Source organism: Platichthys flesus, chromosome 4 (assembly GCF_949316205.1).
Source record: "Platichthys flesus chromosome 4, fPlaFle2.1, whole genome shotgun sequence".
NCBI classification, from domain to species: domain Eukaryota; kingdom Metazoa; phylum Chordata; class Actinopteri; order Pleuronectiformes; family Pleuronectidae; genus Platichthys; species Platichthys flesus.
Window position 1 is genome coordinate 20675801 of NC_084948.1, and position 24977 is coordinate 20700777.

General features: G+C 38.9%; 1 protein-coding gene across 10 annotated transcripts in view; it reads left to right on the top strand.

Annotated features, from left to right (window-relative positions):
- Positions 1-24977, top strand: part of ncam1b (neural cell adhesion molecule 1b) — a 73015-nt gene that overhangs the window by 23055 nt on the left and 24983 nt on the right. For 6 of the 10 annotated variants that reach the window (XM_062386235.1, XM_062386238.1, XM_062386237.1 and 3 more), the window contains exons 2-8: positions 13664-13738; positions 15009-15218; positions 15940-16083; positions 17172-17309; positions 17686-17803; positions 19619-19779; positions 21769-21911. In XM_062386235.1, coding sequence (XP_062242219.1) covers positions 13664-13738; positions 15009-15218; positions 15940-16083; positions 17172-17309; positions 17686-17803; positions 19619-19779; positions 21769-21911 — 989 coding nt within the window. Of the gene's footprint in view, positions 1-13663; positions 13739-15008; positions 15219-15939; positions 16084-17171; positions 17310-17685; positions 17804-19618; positions 19780-21768; positions 21912-23091; positions 23116-24977 lie in introns of all 10 variants that reach the window. The other 4 variants (XM_062386234.1, XM_062386241.1, XM_062386236.1 and 1 more) reach the window with 1 other exon arrangement.

Below are 24977 nucleotides of genomic sequence, written 5' to 3' on the forward strand. Positions count from 1 at the left end.
TAAAGTATCTGTCTTTTTTTGTCAAATGTAAAATCCTCGCTCTGTGTTTGTGGTTATGTTTAGACCAGTGTGAGTTTGGATAAACATTCAGTCAATAGGGAAATAGAGTTTAGCAGTTTTTTTTTCACTTGAGCCAGCATTAATCTGAGTCCTGTTTGATGCCCAGCCACTGTTTTGCTTTGATTTGATTGGATCCGTGTTAGAGGAAGTGTACGGTGGTCAGAAGGGACCAAATCTGAGAGCAGGAAAAGACCAGCTGAGGCGTCATAATCTTGGCTGCTATGGTGGGCGACCCTTGTTTATTTACTGGCATTTGATTCTTGGCAGGTGTTAATTTCAGACTATGTTAGTATGGGAGGTGGAACATCAGTATTTGATTGATTGCAGGTGGGTGATGTCCAAACGCTCAACTGCAGCCAACTGTTCCGATGCCAGCAAACAAGGGGAAAAGAGATTTCCATGGTCAAAATTGGGCCTCTATCGACCATTTTACTGCCTGGTATCAACTTGTTCACACAATTATCTTCCTCAGCTCTGTTACCTTTACGGAGACACACTCATAGTGCGCTTTATTTTATTAATTTGTGCTATTATCCAATTACTGTGTGGTCTGCCCTAATCACCAATAGATTTGCATTGTCTTCCGCCATTCATAGATTGCCTCCAGGAGTAGCTGCACACACTGTGTCATCCTACACAACATAATGAGTACTCAAGTGCTGCCCTGCCTCTCTGCCCTGCCCCTGGCTCTGTCTGGCTGTATCTGAAATGGTGCATTCCCTCCTATTGATCCTCTTCCTGCTGGAGTCACAGGCAGGCTTATCCGGCTCGTCCCAGCTTGTCTGCCTTCTGAATGGACACACAGAGAGAGCTGTGTGCATGTGCCAGGCTTCGGGGTTCTGTGTAGTCTCAGGCAGCTTGTCGCTGAGTGGTCATTGTGGCTCCCTCCCTCTTGCCCTCCCGCCCTCCCTGTCTCCCACTTTTTGGCTCTTTGTTGTTACAGTAATAATTAGAGATGCATGATATTCTGCCCAGTTTACACATCATATGTGTATTATATTCTGCTAAACCATAATGGCTTTCTCCCTGGTAGTGAGCGGGGCTGTTGCATTGTGGGTTTTTTCATGAGCGTGCGTCGTGACTAGCGGTAACAGGGAAGCCACCGGAGAAGCACTGTAATGATTAATGTAGAAGAATGAGTGTTATTTTGTGACAGACTGGTGATTCATTGTGTTCCCAGAGATGTTAACATTTCAGGCATTGTTCATGCGACACAGACTCCCCATTCTTGTATGTAGTTGCCACACAGGATTCAAGTAGAAAATAAGAAACTCTTCCCTCAGTCCATAGAATTCAGTCTCCAAGAACTTTTCCATCTCACTGATTATGCATGTCTGTTTTAGACATGGTGACAGGCTGTTCTCTATCAGTCCTTGCACAAGTTGCACAGCTCTACTGGAGCCCAAAGCTGGATGAAAATGTAATAATTATTATTTTCAGGAGTACCTACCCGTCTCTCAAACAAAACATGTTTGTCATGGATCGCTTTATCCGGATTGTTTTCACATAATTGTCAGAATTATTTAATGAACGACAATTAATCTCTCTCCTGTTCTTTTTCCAGAGGCTGTCCCTCCCCTATATTTGAGTTTTTCCCACAAGCACAATTTCTGCATCTTCTTCTGGACTTGTTTCCACCCATCTAAATACTGACTCATTACAGGAGTACACAGCATGGCATGATGGGGCGCAGACGCTCACCTCTCCGCCTCCCTGGGCTTTTGTTGTGTGGCACACAGCTGAGGCAGATGCTGAAGAGCACTCACACTAAATTGCCTGAATCTGGGTGGATTCTGTTGTCCTAAAGTGGAGTGCAGCGTAGCTCATTGAGTCGCAGCTTATCGTCCACTAAGAGAGGAAGAGTAATGTAGCTTAGACAGGCATATACCCATTAGAGAGAGTTCATTTTAACTCCTATTTTGGATTCCCTTTGAGTCATGATGCTATTTAAAAGATCTCACAGAACCATTGCAATGTCAGGGCAAAATGGTCTGTGTATTCTGGATTCATTATTTGTTATTTTCTGTAGTCTGTAAAATGCATTTGAAAGTGCCAGGTCTGGGAGAACGATGCAGCCATGTGCAGCCGCAAAGATTGGAACAATATCTCTCTTTATCTCAATTAAGCTACAGATACAATGTTGTTTGCATCAGACTTAAGTGATGCATGTTGAAGCTACTCACCCTTGGGGACATTAACCACAATTAGTCTCAGGGTGTGTCCCATCTCTCAAGATCAGGTGACCATCATTCAGGAGAAAATAAACCAGCACACCACTGCTGTGTCTGCATTAAAGGTCAATTATTTTAATTGCTGATTAATCGATCAAATGTCTTAAAATGCAAGAAAATTCTCAAAAAAATTAAAACATCAATAATTTTATGATCCAATAATACATTTAGTCAAGAGAACAATTAAACAGAGTAACCAATAGTACATATATTCATTATTTGCAACCGTATGAAAATTTTGTTTCCCAACAGTATAAATGATTTAAGTATTCAGAATGCTTGTTCTGTCAAAAACTTGATAATGATATCTTAATAGTTTTCTCCCATGTAAGACAGAGAAGTTGATTATCACTCTAGTTGTAAGTCAATTCTTCTTTTGCGCAACTAATTGATGAACTATTCATTTCAGCTCTACTTTTCATGCCTTTTTTTGAGAGAATATCTGTCCTGGAGACAAAAAGTATTTGGTTACACCATGTTTCTACTCAGTGTTTGTATAAGCTAACTTGATACCTTATAGGCAAAATTTCCATTGTACATCTCACAGGGGCTAGGATTAGCTTCTCTCTATGGCCAAAAATAGCTGTTAACATAGCAACCTTGCAGAATCGTTGCAAGTTCAATATCAAACTTTATTCCTTAAATTTGCCAAGAGCTGTCTCCAGCATTAAAAAGCAAAACCATCCATAACTCTTGATCTACTCCTATTTCAATAAGCCTCCTCCCTTTCAGATCAGTAGCGCTGCTCAGAGGGCGTGTTATAACCTCTACAACAATGGCTGAATCTCTTGGCAAGTGACTGGTGCCACTTGGTCCCGGCAAGAAAAAACATGTTTACTGGCAGAGAAAACGTAAATATAGCACCTTTTAATGTTGCAGACGGCATGGTTGAGGATTATTGAGGTTTACGAATGTGAGGCTTTATTTTACAGTCAACTGTAAAGATACAGAGGAAATAAGTGGAGACAGACCTGCACTGCAACCACTCGGCTAACAGAATGTTTTGATACATTTGTTTCCTATATTTTCTGTGAAATCTCTTCTTATCTTCTTATCAAACTCAAGTACATGGGACTACAACAATCGTTATTCCACAATAATGTCAGAAGGACATTTATATTATACTTCAATATCACAAACACTTTTTAAATGGCCTCTCTTCAACAACAAGAGGGTGAATCATCACCACTGTGGCAGCTCAGCTTCTGCTGCCTCGGCCTTTTATTCTAATGTGCCCTATTATGTAACTCATAAGTATGACCATTACGTCAGTATTGCAAGTGATATTTTACACATGCAATATTCTACTAGCATGAAGTAAATCCTGTTCTCTGTTGATGGTGTTTTTCAAATGAATGAATTGATCAATCTTTTATAACTAAAAGGATTCAAGTCAATATGAATACAATTGTAAGTCTCCTTGAGTGTTGTAAATGCCACAGAAAGGAGCTCTTTAAGAAACATTCATTTTTACAATAATTTTGAGAGAATAAGGCAGTTAATCAGTACTGATGGTATGTTTTTGGTTGACACTAAACCATTTAGCTTTAAGATAATGCACAGATCTGCTGTAAACTGCTATATATGTTATACAGTCCTATCAACTTCAAGATTAAAAAGGTATTCATAAATGAAATGCCCCCTTTTTCCTACTGATGTCACAGTTTGGAGCTACAAAAATGGAGCCTAGCATATATTGTTAAACCTGCTCTATAAACATATTGTGATTTCATGTAATAGTATTGCACAGGAGGGTTAAACAGCTTTGACATATTTATAGAATGTGCTCAAAGGTGTTGGAGCATCAATGCAACTAATGCTTCAGCCACTGCAAGCAATCATTTGAAGCTGTGCCCTGTAAAAACCTTTCAAAAAACGTCTGAAAATCTCATCAATGTAAATAGTCTCTCCTCTGAGGCTGCACTGCTAGATCTAATCAGACAGGCATATACAAGAGGGAGGGAGAGAGACGGAGAGAGAGAGAAGGAGAGAGAGAGAAGGATAGAGAGAGGGAGGGAGATAGAGCAGTGATGTCAAAATGGGGGGAGATGGGAGCAGGGAAACACGTTTCCATGGCAACTAGTAGAAGTGAGTGTAACTGTGGTCGAGAGACATGAGCAGCAAGCAAATACTCACTTGTTCCTTAAAACTAGTAAGAAGTGATAACTCTCACTCTGGGTTTGCATTGTTACTTAAACCGTAAGTTCAGTGTGTGTTCGTTCTAGATTAAATGCTTTTTAATACATGCTTTTTTTTTTCCACTGAGAATCTAAATGTGGGAGATTTGTGTTCTAAAACACAGGATGTTCATGTTGCCTGCTGCAGAATACACCTGACACGTTGCATTCATTCTATTGGAAGAGAAATAGAAATACATTAACGCTTTTACCCAAACTGACTTCCTACTCAGGCACTGCAATAAAGCTCCAATGTACAAGGAAGCCATGAATGTTCAATGAGCAGCAATGAGCTGCTCTTAACAGAGATGAGTAGACAGGGACACCCCCTGTTCCTTGAAGGCTGATTAATAATTGATAACTAATTAATTGTTTGTCAATATTGATGGTTCTTCGGTGTGAGGTTGCTATTTTTTCATTCTTTCATTACACTAAACTAAGTGAAGGGTCTGACTTAACCACTGACCTGGGACAGCAAATGTTTAAGCAGGGCAAAGGTGATTGGTTTGTCTTCTATAAGATGAACCATCACCTTCTTTAAGAGATGTCATGGGATCCCAGTATACCTCTGATCTGGTGTGTTAAAAGAAAATTAAAAAAAGAGTTTAGGTCTATTGGTCGTATTGTACAAGACCCAACAACTAATTCATTAATTAAAAAGCTTAGTTGATAATGACAATAATAATTAGTAGCAGTATGTCTTAATACACATTTAATTGTAATCCCAGAATGACCCACTAGTTGTTAGTGATTTACTTAAATGTCAATACAACATGGTGGACTTAGTGGAAGAGAATCCATTGTAGATAAAGATCTTTGGGTTTAGCAGATTATTCACTTGCTTTTGTATTATCTATGTACTCTCTGTTTTTATATGTAGTTTTCAATTGTATTTTCATAATGCACTTTGGTGACTGCGGTTGCTTTAAACGTGAATATTACAATCAATTTAGAGCAACCTAAATCCTACAGACTGGTCTTTAAAGAAACTAAACCTCTACTGACCTTGCTCCAGTGACAAATATGTGTCATGAGTTTTGTGTTTGTAAAGAATATGCCAAGAGTCAAACTGGTGACCTTCTGCGTGAGGGCATGTATGTTCACCTCAATAAAGCAATCTATCTCTCTATCTATCTATCTATCTATCTATCTATCTATCTATCTATCTATCTATCTATCTATCTATCTATCTATCTATCTATCTATCTATCTATCTATCTATCTATCTATCTATCTATCTATCTATCTATCTATCTATCTATCTATCTATCTATCTATCTATCTAACTAACCTCAACCATTCAGCTTTTAGGCTGTTTGTAATAATGACATGAAGCCACAAATCAGCCACTGTGGGTGAGTTTTTGGCTGCTTTTCTTCGCCAGTAGGTGTGGGACAAATCATCATCATTGTGATATATTGTGATATATTGTGAGTCAGTCTGCCGCGCAATACATTATACACATATTGGCACCATTACTGAGGCAGAGGCACTTGACCTCTAAAATTATTTTCTTGCCGACAGTTCTGACACCACCAGTGAAAGGCTTTTAAAAATGTCTTAAATTATTCTGATACACACCTTATAACCTCAACAGCCTATAAAACAGTGTGAAGCTCAATACACAAACAATATAGATTGATTCCCTCATCAAATTATATTTTTTTGCCTTTTAAGATATTCTCTTTGGTTACATGGATACAGATAGTTATTTGGGGTATATCAGAGAACCCACTGTGTTGTTATATACTGCTGTAACATTACTATTGGCATATGTCATTTAAACACTATTTTAGAATTGATGCACAGCCCAGCCTGACTAAATAGAAACCTTCAATTTGAAGGACAGATCAGATTCTGTTGTTTATTTTAGATTACACATAGTTAGGATAGGGTTTAACTGTGACTGTCAGTTGGCAGGCTTAAAGTGTAAGTGTGTGTGTGCGTGGTGCGCGAGTGTGTGTGTGTGTGTGTGTGTGTATTACGCTGGCAGAATAGATAATGAGCTTAATCCCACACGGCAAGTGAAGCAAGTCAGGGCTGGGGTTAAGGCTTACTACAACATCCAGTAGCACAGGCTGGAGCACCCGAGGTGTTGTTCTAAGATAACTACAGAGGCTAGAGAAAAGAGGCCAGGCTCTGCATTAATTCTCATCTATATGGTGTCCTCTTCATATGTTATCAGCTACTTTGAACATAACCGTGGAAAGAGTATTCCCATGGGAAACTTAAACATAAGGTAAAACCCGAGCTAGCAAGGCTGGCTTTAGACTATGTGAGACTATTTAAAGATCTTCAACTGCAACCGCTGATTACTGAAGCTCAAGGACATCAATGTACATAAATTTCATTCATGAAATAGCCCCATACCACAATCCTTACAGAGAAACAAACACACCCACACATGTTCAAGCGAGTCTGCATGTTACTGGTTGTAAGTAGCACAAGGGCTCATGGCTGTGCTAAAAAAATCCTTAACATGACCCTTAAATAGAACCTCAAAGACGACTTATGTTAGAGTTGAGAAGGATTCAATATTCTCTTTGTTGCTATACATTTAATGAGATTCATATAAGATATGAAACACTAAGCTCTTGTTGATGACCTACAGAAAGATGAATTATTGACACTGCAAGCTGTCTCCTATAGTCATGATCAGCTTGCATCCAAATATGACATTGCCCTCAGCAACAATAAATCTTACATCACAAATGAACTGCTAATGTCAGAGCCACAGTTCTCGTGCTGCGTTCAAATTCGCCTTGTGCCTTTCCCTTACATTTGGAAACCGGAAAACAGACAAACACTCCATTTATTGCTGGTCTTTTCTTGGTATTTCTCTTGGTCTTATGGTCGAATTTAGGAAGACCATAATTCCCTGCTCATACTGGTGTCATCGGCTAGCATTCTTCTTCTATTTTTTGGCAGCATCCATCCAAAATTGTTAATGCCTTGGCTTCTGGATTTATTTATCCCTCTTTACGCGGAAGAACAAAAAACTGATGTTTAATAAAATCTATAGCCTCTCAGGCGCAGAGCTGTAACTCGTCTTTGAATGTTTGGAGTCGATCTCCCTGACATTATCCTAATAAAGGAAAACTCTAGCTACTTGGTCTGTTGAAAATGGCTCTGTAATTCTTGCAAGATGCCTTTTGACTTTATCAGGTTTCCGCTATCGGTTAAAGTATTATAGATGGTCAACAGATACTAATTTTGATGGGAAGAGAATTGGGCTTTTTCATCTGAGTCCAGTTTCTGTTAAAGCAAAGTGTTTAGATGAAAAGCACCCATCTGAAGACGTTTTTTAATTTGGAATGTCAAGTTAAACTGCAGGGAGATTGCGTGTTGTCCCAGAACTAGGTCACTATTAACTACTTGAATTGTTATTCTCTGTAGGTCTTTTAACCAGTCTGGTATTGTGGGCCTTAACAACTTGGAAACCTAACACAGATTTAAGCATATAACTCAGTAAAACTGCTTGTATGCAAGATTTATAAGCCTTCGGTTAGGATTCAATTATTGGCACATAGCACCTTCTGAAAACTTGGGGCTGTCTTCCCTTCCACTCATCTCTAAGTCCGTGTTCCAGTATTAATATCAAACTATCCCGTCAATTTTCTTTCATTGAACTCTGGTAAAAATGTAAGGTGTTCGAGTAATGTTACTGTAGGTTTTAGTGGTGATTATCATTTCAGAGAAATAAGCAGTTTAGTGGCTGGGTTTTTAATATGACACGAAAGAACAAATTTGTTAATCTACTTTCAATTCAAATGTTCCGACATTTTTATAAATCTGTATATTTTGTTTAAAAATGGGGAAATATGTATTTGATTCCTCATACAAATTGATTTTGGGAATTCACTAACTTAATTTTAATTGATTTGAAATGTTTGCTATTCTGCATCCTCCTTTTTAAAAACCATATGTGTGGGAATAAATAGTATTGATTTTGGTAACACATTAGTATCTAAAAGACAGGCAGAAAGCAGTGCATTATGGAACACCTCTGGCTCAATAGAGATACTGACACACCCTTGATATTGATTGGCATATGGGAAATCAATAACATCCAAGATTCTGCAGCCATGCTTGCAGCATATGAGGCTAAAATTAACACAACACGTGTTGAGCAAAATGTTAACATGAGCATGCATACATTCTCAACACTGACAATCGTATCAGATGTTAGCAGGTGTTTAGTAAAGTTTCAAACCCCCAAAATGAACCACATTGAGGCATTAAATGATTGGATTGGCCTCATAAGTCAAGAAGACATTTCATTATTTCTACCATGTCTCAACCATGCCTTGCAGATGTGCACTGCCATGGCAGCTGTTACCTCCTTCCAGTTTAGTGATTTTTTGCCATATGGTGCACTGCGAGCAAATGCTTCTTGAAATCTGAGAAAGGGGCTTGTTTTGTGAACGACTGCTGTTGTGGCTCTCATCTGTTGACTCTCTGTTTCGCATAATTCTTACATAGGTGATAACAGAGGTAGGTTGTGTTTGAGGCTGTTGTCAGGACCATAATTAGCAAAGTGTGATTTTCTGGTCTGGATTTCAGACTTTTCAGACACATACTATGTTGTACATGTGATAAAAGATATCCCTCTGTTATGTACAAGCTCCTTGTTTTCTTTTGACTGATAGGATCCCTCTTGATTGAAATTGTCATTTGTTGGGGGATCCTCTCCATAGTCGGATCATCGGGGGAGTAGCGAGAGCCCAGCACGTAGGATATGTAAGCTACCCTATATCCTGAGCTCTTACCAGTAGCAGGGGAGGCTGATAAAAACAGCCCTACTCGAGGATAAATCAGAAGATCAACATCAATCCCTCCATCTATTATCTATACAGCTTATCATTTAAGGGTTGCAGGGGGGGGCAGGAGCCCATTGAGCTGAAGCTCACGTTGGGTGAGAATAAGATCATCAAACATGAATGTCTTCAAAATTAGAATAGTCTACCCTGTAGTTGTGGACCAACACGGTGGACCAAGAGACTAAGAATGCTGTTTGAGCTATGCCCTAAGCATGGCAAAAATAAAATGCAGTTCCAAATGAAGGAATTATGATATTGTTACATTAATTGGTAACTATGCTTAAAATGTGTGCTTCAGGCGAAAATGCCCTTTTCCTTTGACGAAAGTCTGCCTAATGAATTAAGACTAAAAGAAGCATTTGTAATTCTCAACACAATGTAATCATCTTTTTTCCTCCACTGCTTGCTCCTTTAACTTCTATTATGTGTAGACCCCATGCAGGCTGTGGCCTACAAGGTTTGAAAATTCCTAGGTTTCCAGGGATTCACGTTCTTATTAAATTTCTAAGACACACAGTTCCTTCCTGTAATTTGACCATCCCCCCTGCTTTGGAAGTGTACTGAGCTGCTGTGGCTTGTTAGCCTCTGTAATATATGAAGAAGTGAGGTGTTTGTCGGAGAGCAATTACCCTGTCCTCTTGTACCTTACTCTGTGAAAAGAGAAAGAGGAGCTGCCATTCTGCTTTTGATCTGAGAGAAACAATTAATGCGTGGGCTACAAAATAATTTAATTTGTAAAACTGTGGGTTTTCTTGTATTTTGAATGTTCTACAGAACAAGCAGAAATAATTTAGCGAGAGGCAGAGAAGAGGATGAGAGATCATGTGATGGAAATTCCCTTTGGTACCTTCATCATCCTGAGCGTCAGCTTGGAAGATATGAGAACAGCCTTGTTGGTTTTAATTTAGGATAAGAAGTGTGGGGAAGATTATTGACAGCGTTTACAATCTGTCTTTCTGCTTTCTGAATTTAAGTCAATGCTAATTTTAATCTAGTTAGATGAGAGTTTCTGATATTCAAACACTTGATAGAATTTTCTTTAATGTTGTGAAGGTTCCTGTTTCTCCAATATTTAGCTGTAAATGTAAGGATTATACTCTGGATTGAGTCGTTAGTCAAGGCTGGGCGATAAACAATTGAGATAATGGTGGTCCATACAAAGTCAATAGAGCTCATTCCATCCATTTGTTGACAGAAAACATGAACAGCCACAATGATAATGAGAATAGCGCTGTGCAGAACCGATCATGGGGCTGGAATAGAGTTACAGCCATCTCAGGTCAGGTTGACACACACACAGCGCAGAGCGTAGGAGCAGCAGCCGGCAGCAGTATACATGCTAATGTTTGGGCTACTGCAGCCGTGCACACCAGTATATCAGGAGTGGGAGCGAGATAAAAGAGAAAAATGACGACAGAAAGTGCTAACGAAAAACTTGAGCGACAGCGTCACCGAAGAAGACATCCCACGGACACAGCCCAAGGCTCCAAAGACGGGGACATTGTTGAAAAGAAGGGTCAGAGCAATTCAGTAATGTGGAGATATTATGGCTATTTAAAGTCCGACAAGGAGCCGAGCAGCGTGCACTGCAAATTGTGTAAAGCATGTTCCCACAAAGACAGGTCATACCACCAATCTTTTTTACCATCTGAAGTAGAAATGACAGAAATAGTGATTTGATTTCTATACATCAACATCGACTAATATGAACAAATGTTTGTGTTTCTTTTCCATATCGCCCAGCCCTAGCTGTCACAGACTGCATTCGTTTTACTTCAATGCACCATATACACTGGCATCTGTGTGTGCAATGTATCCATGGCTTTATAAAACACATGAATAACTTTTGCTCTCAATTTCCTCCTCAAATGAAATGCTTTTGTAAGCATTTTGCATATTCCAGCATGATTCTGCAGCCTCTGCATTACACTGATATATTACAGAGTAAACACTAAATCCTGAACTTTAGATCTTCGTTCGGTTTTGACTACACAGAAGTCTCTAATGTTTCATGGACCTATATAATGTAGCTCATTTAATTTGACCTTCATCCAGGTTTTTACTTAATTGGATTTTTAATAATAGGTTCATGACATAAGGGCTGAGCATATAGTATTTCCTTTTCCTTATTATGCTCTAGTTTCAGCCATTGTTTTTGTTTACATTGCATATTTTCCATGGTGCTTTTTCCTGGATTGTGAATCAGTGTTTGTATAAAGTGCGTCCAGACATTGGATGTGATAATGGGCTGTACAAATACACTTCCCCAGACTTAAATAATCATCATCATGCCTCCACTGCAAATTAGGTGCCTGTTTGTTTGCCTAAATGAATACCAACCGTACTTATTTTCACGGCACAATTAGAGCAAAATGGTTATCCATAAAATTAGCATAACATTGTTTTAGTTAGAATGGGGATAATTTGACAGCAGAGACAGGGAAAAAGCACAGTGTGCTTCACCCTAACACTGGCTCTGATGAGATGATGGATTTCACTCTGTAGCAAACTCTATGTGGCAGATAAAGTGTTGGATTTCTACCTTTTGATAAAACTGGAATCTAAGAATGTATAATGGATTTTTTTTGTGCAATGAAAGTATTATCAGTACTATCTATTGGTTTGCCTTTGCTTTATTAACTCTGTGCCTTGGATATTTTCATTCCACTATTAGTTCTTTTTTTAAATCGATAATCGATTGATTCACAATAAGTACAGTAAATTCCACACTTAAGCCACTTAATGTAAATTTTACTATGAGTAGTTGCCTGCATGATGCAACCACTTGCACTTTAGTTTTTTCTTTGTTCAGATACAGTTATCAAGTGAGCAAATCAAAAAGGAAAGCTTTCGCCAAACATATACTCAAAATAGTTAGATGAAATGATTTGATTTCGGTGCCTGGAGGTCAAAGGTCAAGGTCACAGTGACCTCATGCTCCTTTGAATGTGACATATTAGGACTGCCTTAGGGAATTTCATTACATCTGTTACAATTCACTTGGACTCACTGATACATTTATTCGATTTCAGATGTCAAAGGTCAAGGCAGCTTCAAAAAACATGTTTTTGGCCTTTTATCTCAAAAGGGATTCCTTCAACTTTTGATCAGTTGTCACTTCACTCAGAGACAAAGTGATTCTTTTTCATTTGTCAAAGGTTACAGTGACCTTTATATCAATCTGGAACAAAAAGTATGTAGAAACTGCACTGGTTGGCAGAGGCATACAACCGCAGAGTTGAAAATGTAAGTTGTAAGTTTAAAGAAGATGTTTAAGGTTTTAAGTAAATCTAAAAACAAGAATTAAACAGACGCTTTAATTAAAAATCTGATTCAAATAATGATAATGTGTTAACAGCTACAGGGCTCATAAATTGTTTTGCTCCAATGCACTAGAATTAACCAACCATTGTAAAGCAAACAAACATCAAAAGGTCAGAACATCAATTAAGGGATTAGAAATGTTTTTAAAATGTGACAAAAGTAAATCAATTACTGCCTTTTCGCTTCATGTGTTGGCATTAAAGGAAACGTTTGACGTTTTTATTCCTCATGTCAATTAACTCTATGTGCCCCCTCCCGCCCTGAGCTCCAGTGGTCTATACATGTTCACACATTCTTACTCACGTATTATATACAGCAGGAGTTTGGGCCCCATTCAATCACACTCCCTAGACAACCACAGGAACTCTTAACACTCCTGTGGGAGATTCTGCAGGAAACAAGTGAAGCTTTGTTCTAATTAAGCACAGAAGAGTTTCAGGCCATTCTTTTGTCTGACTCAAATAACAAAAATCTGTTTTTTTCATTTGGTTTTTGATGAAGTGAAGGCTGTCACTGAGAGACACAGTACATTTATCTTGCTAGACACGGCATGGTTTCCCTGAGTCTTTTAAAGCATCTTAAATATAAAGTCTCTCAAAATGAATTGGCAGCACAGCATCAGTAAGAACCAATGCTGTGCACTTTGAACGTTAACTGAATAATTTCAGTGATGCTTGATGTCATTATTCTTGAAAGGGCAAGAAGACTGCAGGCAAAAGGGGAAATGGGAATGTCCGCGTCTTTAGTAATTGGGCTGTGTAAGTCATAACTGGCAAAGTCAGTTTCTTGATGTACATGACCATTGCTTTCTGAAGATTTGATTTCCCTTTTCGGACAATGAAAATATCGATGCATGTTCAAAGAAGTGGACGTCACCTACAGGCTGAGAAAATAGTAGTTACTGTAAACCAGAATTCTGTTATTTTTTGTAATATTTATATGTTTATTTATGATTTGTAATTAATTAAGAATTTCCTTCATGGTTGGATGGGTCTTTTGTTATGTTTACCATGTTTCTGATTTTGTGTTGTATTTTTTTTTTCTCTTGTAGTGTCACTGGAAGTGCAGATCACACCAAGTCAGGGTGAGATCAGCCTGGGGGAGTCCAAATTCTTCATGTGTGAGGGTAAGTACATCAATCCGTCACGACTAATGTCCTTTTAACTGCTTAAAGATCCGCGGGTCAGTAAATACAAACTCATGTTAAACAACTTGTGTTAAACATTGTTCCAACTATAACAACCGAATTTCAAAATCCAGCCACCACGTATGAAATAATAACAACACATTTAGAATGTGAAATAAAATGGTTTTTCAGATTTAAATATTTCACTTTGATCGGGCTTCAAAGAAGAAATGCACGTGTGCACACAAACACGTGTGTGTGTGTGTGTATATATATATAGTTCTCTCCATTACCTGTCATCCTTTAATTACCAAACCACCAAGGTGCAAGTGACTTTTTAAGGGAATGTGAGAATCCACTCTGGTTGTTTTACCCAGAAGACACCCATTATTAATTAAAAGACCGAGTACAACCCTTTTGATCCAAGCGTCTGGTGCAGTGACCTTAAACTAAACATGCTCTTAACGCGATTATACCACGGACTTGAAACCATGTGCATAGATTGTTAGAGAAGAGACAATATAACTGGCACTTAAAGGCAAGGCAGATTTATTTATAGAGCATGTTTCAAACACGAATCAAAGGTAAATCAAAGTACCTCTCATATAGGTAGACATGATATTCAGACCCAACAAACAATTCAACTCAGAACGAAATCTATAAAAATAGATATTTAGATTAATGAATAAATACATTTGGATAAAAGACAAATAGACAGAAAATAATAATGTACAGGTAGAGTGCTGTCACGCTGCAGTAATAGGTTGTTAGGAGCCCCAAATGCAACAAAGGATATGAAAGTGCAGTGTAGAAATCAATCAATCATAGACACTGGGTATTTTTTATAGGAGATAAGAAATGTATAAAGCACTTGAGATAATTTGAATAGTTTTAATAAGTAAATGGCATCAGTTCAGGGACTTATAATATAATAATAGAGAGAACTAGTATAAGTCCTCCTCAATGGTGCATTCTTTTGCAAAACTTCATAACTTCACAAGACATTATTTAAAAACATTTAGTGGTGATTTAAAGCTCTAGGATGTTTATTACGTATCCATGCAGCTCCCTTAATGTTCTCTTTCCTATTGCCATCCCCATTGGTTTATAGTGTCATTTAAAATGCATGAACTAGAGCCGTCTGTTCATGCAGAAGAAAATCCGCAGCCACAGTGTTGAGCCTTTGGACACTGGTTGACTTCCCTGATGTTTAATGTGTACTTTTACAAATGCTTCTTTTCTTATGTGCTCCTCCTTACTGTGCCCTCAGCTGAAGGTGTTGCCAAGCACATAGACTGGTTTGGACCGAACGGCGACAGGATAGAACCAAATAGACCCGACATAACAGTGACCCGTAACGATGAGTCATCCTCCACCCTCACACTGTATAAAGCTGGGACTGAGAATGCGGGGACATACAAGTGTGTCGCTACCAACGGAGACCAGCAAGCGGAGTCAACCGTTAAAGTGAAAATCTTTCGTAAGTTTTTCTCCCACCTTACACACCCGGCGAATTATTGAGCGGGACAAGCACACAGGGAACAAAAATCTTGTTTATTGAAGTCATAGTATTTTATTGACTGCTCAAGGGCAGCACATTACTCTTTTTTCTTTTCAAGTGAGGATCGATTTTTCATCAGTTCAATAAACGGTCGGAAGACCATTAGAGGGCTGCTTAATGATCCTGTCTGTTGTGCGGTTCTTGTGAGTAATGGCCGTAAATTTCCATGAATGCCAAACATCAGAAAATGTCCATCAGTGGCAAAATCCCGTAATTTTTTCCAAACAGGCCTGTCATGTAATTTCAGTGTTTAATGTTTTTAAGACAATGCATAGAATCAATGAAGGGTGTCTATTTCAAAATGAGACGGAAGTTCTATTCTTCAGCTTTAACTTAACAATGAGCATTTGTCTCAGGAAGTGTTTAGAAAATCATTGAATTGTGTTTTAAGGAGAAAGTGTTAATCTTTTAATCGTTGACAACTCACGAAATCTCACGCAGTCACATTAAACAAGTTATTACCATCGTCAGACCAGTTATACACATTCCAACTATATCAAAGAAAAAAGCTGCAGCAACCCTTCAGGCAATGACGAGTACAATCTACAGAGTCTATGTTTAAGTTTTATTTATTATTTCTTTGTGTGTTTTGATGACACTTATTGTAAACTATGTATGTGTTTTGCATGTTTTGTTACAGAAAAAATCACCTTCACGAATGTTCCCTCACCCCAAGAGTTTACTGAAAGAGACAATGCCGACATCGTTTGTGACGTGGTCAGTTCCCCTCCTCCCACTATCATCTGGAGATATAAAGGATCAAGAATACAGATGGAGAAAGATGGTAAGGTTTCTCTGAATGGATCATATCTCAGTCTGTTGAGATATGTTGTTGAATATGGTTAAACTTAGTTAGAAAAAAATAACTCTTACCAACTCTTAACACTGTGACAAACATTAAGGTAAGGTGTTATATAATTACATTTCATAAAATCTCTACAAATCTATCGTATTAGAGTAAGAGCTTTGTGATGTTTTCCCTTTTAAAAAAAGAGTAACAAATACACTTATGTTTTTAAATCAGGGAAGTATCTTGGTCATTTACAATTAGGTAAATAATGATGTAATATGGCCAAATTAACACAAAGGCAGTTTTGTAGTGTCAGCAAAGAACTGAAGAAAACTCTTAATCAAACCAACATAGAAAATATATAAAGAAAATATAATTGTTGTAACTGTAATAGAAACGGACTTCTAGAAGACTAGATGTTCAAAACACAACCACAAGTGAGACTGGATATGTAAATTCAACAGTGTTAGTGACTTGAGATGGTTCACATCGGCTTCTACAGCCATTATTCTCCGGGGTTTGTGCTTCCAGAGGAAAGAATTAATTTGATTTTGAATTTGAAAATACAATTGACACTGTGTTGTACACTCTTCACACGGAACAAAATCATTATGTGTATGGTATCACTCACTGGAAAATAATAACACGTTTATAAGTTGTAGTCATGTTTTTATTTACCACATGATTAAATTTGTTCAGTTCAAATTTCATCTGAAAACTGAGCGGGTTCTTGTAGGCTTTGCACGTATTTCTATTTTTTAAGAATAGTTATATAAAATGTTATGTGCCCAAAATAGTCCGTTGCAATTCATTATATCAACCTCAGACCTGCAAAAATGTGAACCTCTCACTAACATAGCTCAAGGAAGATGCATCGATTCAACATTATGTTTGTAATGATAAAAATGCAATAACAAGTGTTGTCGGACAAATATATTAAAGTCGAACAAGAGTTAACTTTATTTCCTGTGTTTCTTTACATCACTCTGTGACCTCCTGGTAACGTAGCACCAGCTGTTCAGTTGACTTTCCCCTGATTCTTCAAATATCTCACAGTGATTTCGCCCTCTTCTTCCTTTCAGTTCGCTTTAAAGTCCTGAGCAACCATCACCTTCAGATCCGTGGCATAAAGAAGACGGATGAGGGCTCATACACCTGTGAGGGTCGCCTCATGGCCCGCGGCGAGATTGATCTGCGGGTCATCAAGGTCGTGGTGAACGGTAAGCGGCCCTTTACCCCCTCGCACTATTACCTCTTCCTTTGTGTACCTGTGTGCGTTTTTCTGTGCGGCAGGTGTCCCATAACGCTGAAAGAAGCAGCCGGTCCTTAGAGGCGGCCGGGCTCAACATCAATGTGGAAACAGTTGCCCAGAGCAACCGTGTATCAAAGATGTTTCATGCTAATGAAGTCTGTTTCCGGCAACTTCTGAGCCCGGCACATGAGAGTGCCTAAAATAAGTGCTCTGAAATGTGTCGCCGCTTCTGTTTCTGTTTCCCTCCTGCTGTTTGTCGAAGTATCTATGTGACAATCTGCAGATATGTTTGTTCTTTATATATCTACCAGTTTATTCTCTCTCTCTCTCTCTCTTGGTCTCAGTGCTCCCGACCATCAGGGTATGGCAGTCAGAGGTGAATGCCACAGCAGATGTCTCGCAGCCTGCCATGTTGACTTGTGCTGCCGATGGCTTTCCTGAACCCATGGTGACATGGACAAGGTAAAACTCTGCTAACAACTTGAGATACAAATAGTTGCAGTGACAGTTGCAGGAGCACTTATCACATACTAAAAGAGCGTCCCAATAAAAAAAGGCCCTGTTTATGTCAGACACACTGAGTGCATCATGAGTGTGTGACGCTCGCCGAATGCCTATTTTCAATTTGTCCCAGGTTTGAGCAGCTACACAGTCTACACCTCACAGCTGCAGCGCTTCATCTGGAGTTTCTGTGTCTCACCAATTCTTCACATGTGACGCACTGGGTTCCCGGCTAAAATAGATGAGGAAAAGATCAGTTGATCGTCGAATTGACGTCATTCCAGCAACACTACATGAAACTGACACATTTCACTCGAGTGTCAGTGTCTAGGTTATATCGACACGTCACAGTTGCATGAATAAAAACACAAAACACAAATATCAGTATATAAGTAACCATCTCAGCAATTTCAAGTTTTTTACAGGACAAAGTAAACTTCATATGTGTACTATATAGTCATCGCGTGGAAACGCAGTTTTGCTATAATTATATTATTTCATGTACTTTTACAAGTGGAGAGAATTCTTTTTTTCTAGTGTGATGAATTTACATCACACTTCTTCTTGTCAGTGATACTAGAAGGAGTATAAGGCTGTTCTCAGGTCTGTCCGATAGTTGTCAGTATATTTCATTCTTAACCAAAACGGTCAGCTTACTGTTGGCACTGGATCAAATGTCAGAAGATCACCAAAGTCAAGATATTTTAGTCTAGACCATAACAGACGGACCAGTCAATAAACCAAGCTGCTTTTTCAGTTAAAAATAGCGTTTCGCTCATACATCCTCAGATTTGCCCATTGATACTAAAGAAATATTAATTATCCACGAAATTCACAACATTCTCTTATACTTTCTTTGTACAGCAGTGACCAGATGCAAATATTTGTATAGGCTTTACTTGACAAATAGACACTAAAGCCTTTGTTTGTTTGCAATAGTTAATAAAAATACAGTCTGTGTAACAACCACACATTCCCACATTCACATCAGTAACAGTATTGGTCATATGCACCAGTTTACCTGCATCTGACTGACGACCAGAGTTTATATGACCCTGTTGGGTTATTAGAGATATTCTACTAACTGGTTTATTCATTGCAATAGGATACTTAACCACGGGATATAAAAGGTGAATATAAACAGTGAAACCTGAAGACCAGACTGTCATCAAGAGCCACATTGTACTCTGTGTCTGAATACAGCCATTGATAGTCTCCTGCTTTGTTCTACCGTTCCTGCTCGTCTTGTTTCCAGGACAGCAGTCGGCTCTGTAGACAGTTTAGAACCCGAGGGTCACAAAGGGCAAAGAGTCCAGGAGCATCTGATGCTCTTGGTTTTTATTGTTAGAATTAACATAATCCTGTAGTTATCTGCAGTTGGACGGAAACCGCAACTTAAACCTGCCTGAAACAAATGATCACAGTCAGAGGTCCGAGAACATTATCTCTTTTGGATCCTTGGTAAACAAAATATAAATGTTACTCTGACACTTTAAAAAAACAAATGACAAAAGGCTTACAAACGTAAAATATTATCTCCCAAATTCTCCCAAAAAATCACCTTTTCCTATCAGGGCACTTCCTCACTTGACCTTTTTCGAATTGTCATTGAGAAACGATTGCGTTTTTCCTATAGCTCTCAAGATCATATTTTAGAAAACCCTTTTTTTTGAAGACCAGTGACCAGTTAACGTGGTACATATGAAATAATGTTTGAAGCATTGTGAAACATATTGGTGAAATAGGTCTAATGTTCCACACTTGTTTTTCCCACAGGGGTGAGGTGGTTCTCGACGCAGGAGAGAAGTACAGCTTTAATGAAGATGGCTCTGAAATTACAATAATGGATGTTACCAAGCTGGATGAAGGAGACTACACATGCATTGCCAAGAACAAGGCTGGGGAAACTGCGCAGGAGCTCAGTCTCAGAGTGTTTGGTAAGGAGACCCATTTTAGATACACACATGAATTAAAGTGTTAATATGAAATGCTCAGAGTGTGTGGGAATGAAGTATAAGAGTCTGTAGGTGGGTGAAGAACTATTGTATGGTTTTGTGTCTTGTTTTCTAGGGGATACAAGATGAGGTGTTGATTCAGTGTGGGTTGTGAACGTTTCATGTAAAGATGGTGTTTAAGGATTTAGAGAATGAACTCAGCTGAACTCTTTGAATTCTTTTTCTTAGTTTTTCTGTAACATAGAGACGACTGTTATTTCAGTTAAAATCATGGTATTTGTTCATGTAGACATGAGAGTTAATTTTACATTGAAATAGCTTGTGAACTTTATTTTTCTAAACAAAAGAAATCACCAATGCCTGGATCTTTGGATCTCAACGGAAGAACAATCTCCATGCATTTACTGTAGACAGCTTTCAAAGCACATTGTTTAGCTCGTTAGCAACATCTCCCTCATTACTGGGAGGATTTTCTTGCGCTCACAAAGCTCTGGTTTTCTTACATCAAATTGGAAAACGCTGAGCTCCCATATTCTGAATTTGAAAGAGTTCTTTAATGGTACCTGTCAATACCAAGTCTGACTGGAGATTTATGTTCTTCCGGTACAACTGCAGAGTGCACACAAGGCTGTATTAAAGCCCCAATTAATTTAACTATACATTTAAACTAGATCATTGTCTAAATTTAGCTCTAACGTCTGAGTTTCATGCAGATATTGTGAGTGTGTTTTAATCCTTGCTCATTTCTAACCAGTGAGAAGATCATAGATGGAAACTGAAATAGAGATCTCTCATGTGAAACAGCCTAAACGGGTCCAGGTTTTCTGTGTTTGTGTGATGTTAGAATCTAATGGAGAATATTGACTTTCAGAGCATTTAAATAGGGCAACACTGAAATTAGTAAAGCAAACTTCCTGAGTGCTGAACGCCTCTGAAGTCAGAATGTACGATCTGATTCGATACCTTGGTAGAAGCGTACGTGAGTGTGAGTGTGATATAGCTGCAGGTTTACGGAGGATTTATTTATCTTTTCTCTTTGTCTCCAGCATGAACAGAATAGGTAGATATTTAGCCAGCAGCAGAAACCTTCAGAGACACTGTGCACCTGCAAAATACAGAATACTTCACTTGCTGACACACATTATTGTTGATACTGTTATTGACTATGTTTACATGGACAGCAATATTCCCATTATTGACTTTACTCTAAGTTAGATATTGTTTTGTTTATCATTTTTATATGAGTTGCTAAATAATATTCCTTTAATATATAGTCTGGTTATAACTTTGTGCAGTTGGTAACTGACTAGATGTCGATGTTGCAGAATTCTGTGGAAGCGCCAATAAGATGTTACAATGCCATAACGATGAATACATGTCAACATTATGCAACTAAAGCGGAAGTATCTTGTTCATTGAAAGTCTGGTCACAGTTTATGTGTTTGTTTTGCTCCAAGGTCCTCTCACAATGCTGTATACAAAAAAACATGGTTACAGTGTTAATGAGACAGGAAGGATGGGATGGATCAGCCTTTACATAGCTGATACAATCCATTCAAAAAAATAGACTAGATGTGTGAGTAATGCACATCCTTAAGCTGCAGAGGAGACATTTCAATTTGCCTTGCTCTGCTCACGTCACAGTTGGGGCCCCGTGCTGTGCTTTCAGGTTAGCTCAGGTGCTCTGTAACTGAGACAGTTTGGCTAAATGTAAACAAAAAAGATGAACAGCTCCTTTGAGATAGACAAAATAAATTATAACAGAAATTTTACAACTGCTGGGACTAGGAAAGCTTAAATACTGTTTTGCTGCCACAAAAATCCCCATAAAACTGTCAAGCTACTGCTCCTCATCCTCTCTTTGAACTAATACAAATCCACAGAGTTGCATTTGTATCTGTGCTGTCAAACCACTTGCCTGCTCTTGAGATGCATGTGTGGCTGCAATGACTGTGTGTTTGTGTTTTACAGTCAAACCCAGGATCACATTCATCGTGAACCAGAGCACGTCAGAGATGGAGGAGCAGGTAACTTTGACTTGTGAGGCTTCAGGTGATCCAACTCCCACCATCAACTGGAGCTACGGCGAGCGCGACTTCACCGAAGGAGAACAGGTGAAATGATAAACACAGAGTGGATGACAGCAGTCGCTAAATGACTAAATCCTGGGTACTCAGTTCTGGTCCTCAAGGCCCGATGTCCTGCCACCATCTTTCCTTTTAAAGTAAATGAAGCACACCTAGGATAAAGTAGACGGATGTGTCCCAGTTGCACACTTAACATGAATTCTAACCACTTTGTAAGTGGATTTATAATACTTGCACTTTCTAATACCTCCAAATTGAGAATTAGTGCTGTATCTCTGAATCTGCACCTCTCAACCAGTTTCTTTGCTGAAAATGAAATCTACATTTTCATATAGTTAACTCCATGAAGCATTTGTTTGTCATGTGGAATTGGGACACGGTGACTAGTAGCCACCTGAGGGGAACACAACCCAGCGTGTGTCAGGGAGAGGAATTGAACTCCTTTAACCTGAATTCTAGAGGTATATTGATCATGTGCAGGTACGGAACCCCTGCAGTTTCATTAGGAAACACCCACAGCAGGTTTATATACGGCAGTTTATTTCCCCTAAATTACCAGCTCCTTCGAGACGGCCCAATGGATTTCCTGTAATTAGCTGAGCCATACTCAGCCAGTTATGTGGAGTACACTCAGATTTGACTTGAGTTTTTTTCTGAATGTCAAAAAAATCTGCATCAGAAACCCAATTATAACATTCCCAAAATAAGCATGTAATTGAAAGCATACTAATTAATCTTCGTCTGCTTCTTATTGTATTTGCTCGAATGAGCACTTGAATGGTTAAGTGTTAGTCACGCATTTTTCAATCACATTGCCATTATTCTGCTCATACCAGTGATTGAAAAGTTTTTATATTAGATTGTATAATTTTAATCAGTTGATATCCCGCTACCACCTCATAATTTTTTGGGGGCAAAGCATTGGGCTGGAGCTGGCTTTTTTATTTTTCCATTACATCCTTAATTCCCCTGTATGTTCTCTTGGTAATATCCTTGACAGTACTCCATGAGTAAAAACCCTCACAATCAGTCGATACCTGATTGTTATTCTTGAACATCTATTGCCCACATGGCCTGTTCCTTCAAAGTCTTGGAGTCTTGCTACAGTTGACAGGTAATAAGAGGGAAAATGCTTCAGAGATAAACTGTAGCTCGTGGAGGAATTCTGGTGCCAGTCCATTACATGCGCTACATTTTCTCCCTACAGGCACATCTAAACAGGATCTATCAGGTATGAAATCTGCGTGGCACAGAAATGTACTGGAGTAGTGTTGCAAAGTATGCCTCCATATTTGACAACCCCCCTTCCCCACACTGAAATAAAGTAATCCTGTTTTATTGAAAAATTCCCAGCTGTTTCTTGAAAACCCCAAGGAATGATCTTATCAGAGTTCATGAAATTGATTTGACTACTGCATGCTTCCCAAACAGAGCCTGAAAACGTCGCTGATCTTGTGACACAAAGTGTGTAGAGCTCTGTATCTCATGAGATCAGATGAATGTTTGGTTAATAACATAATGGAGAAACGCCATTTCTGTGTCGCTGTCGCCTGATCATTTCAAACTTTCCATCACAGCATGAGGGTGTCGGGACTCAAGCCCAGCTCGGTGTGTCTATCATCTCCATACTACTTTAGATTGTCTAACATTTATGTCGGTATCACCTGAAAATTGAGGCTAGTAGTGATCCACCTGAAATCTTTTGAGTATCTTACACTCAACCCCTGCAGACAAGATATATGAAATGTGAGTGTTAGACACATCATGATCACAGAGGTGGTCGGTGGAGAAGTGGATAAACTGACATGGGTTTCAGCAGAACACAGGCACTGTGCTCTGTGAGGAACAGAAACATGAAACTTTTACACATTCTATCACCTGTCAAACTTACAGGGCTGAATGTTTGATATTCAAAATTAGATTTTGAGTGGAGCCTCACAAGCGCAAGTAACGCTACCACCACATGAAGCACGTCATGACTCCGTACAGAGTTCACACCTCAGACCTGTTATCCAGAGAAGAGGAGAAGCACCTGGCAGAGCTGCTGTACCTCAACCTCCTCGTCACTCAGGGACAGGTCGGCTTTGTTTGTGGTCTTGAAGCTGTCAAAGTGAATGAGGAGAAACTTGTCAGAGCAGAGCAGTGTGCGACCACAGCTCTGCATCCTGCAGTCTCACCATTACATGTAACGATAGACTGACGGCATTTGAGGGCTAAAGAAGTCAAATGATATTTTTCTTATTAATAACAAACAGGCAGCAACAGTTTGCATCACCTTCCCGTTTCCTCCACTGTGTGGTCACTGACGTGCGGAGCCATGACGTGTCACATGACGCCCATCTGTGCTGTGGTGGCAGTGTGCTTTGCGCTCTAGTCTGCAGTACGATGCATTACTCTTCAAAGAAATGATTAGCAGCCTCACTTAATCACTGTGGAGTAGACACAGTTTTCTTTTAGAGTTCGGGTTATCAGCAGGGGGAATGATAACCCGATGGTAACCCGATTCCATGGTGGGGGCTCTAATGGATGCATGAGGAAATGGCTGCTAATTGTTTAACTGTCTTGTTCAGTTTGTTCATTTGAAGTCTGTCTGCCATGCTTTCTGTAATCATCACAACAGCTGTATTTCATCTGGAATGGGTGTGACATGTGAGACAACATTCATTTGGGGTGGACATGTTTAATTGAACCAAAAAAAAAAAAAATGCAGCTGTTAATATGTTTGTACAAACTTAAAAGAATGGAAAGGGCAATGTGTTCTCATTAACATATGAATAAGAGTTTTTTTGTATTGGTCAGGAAACCAGTACAGACCTGAACTGTGCCTGTTTGGATGTGTGGTGATGATGAATAGCCAGAATTAATTAGCAGTTTATTTAAATGTGTTTTCAGTTCTTTGGCTCCTTAGTCAGTCAGACTCTAATTTTTACAGTGTCTGACTGTACAGCTCTGGTTATCATTAATTCATTAATTCATATACATTCAGTACAAACATATTTTACCTTATTCACGCATAACCCAGCAATAACAATAATAAAGTATAGTCCTTTATAACCCTTATTAACAATGGGCTGTTTATTGTTCAAACTGAAA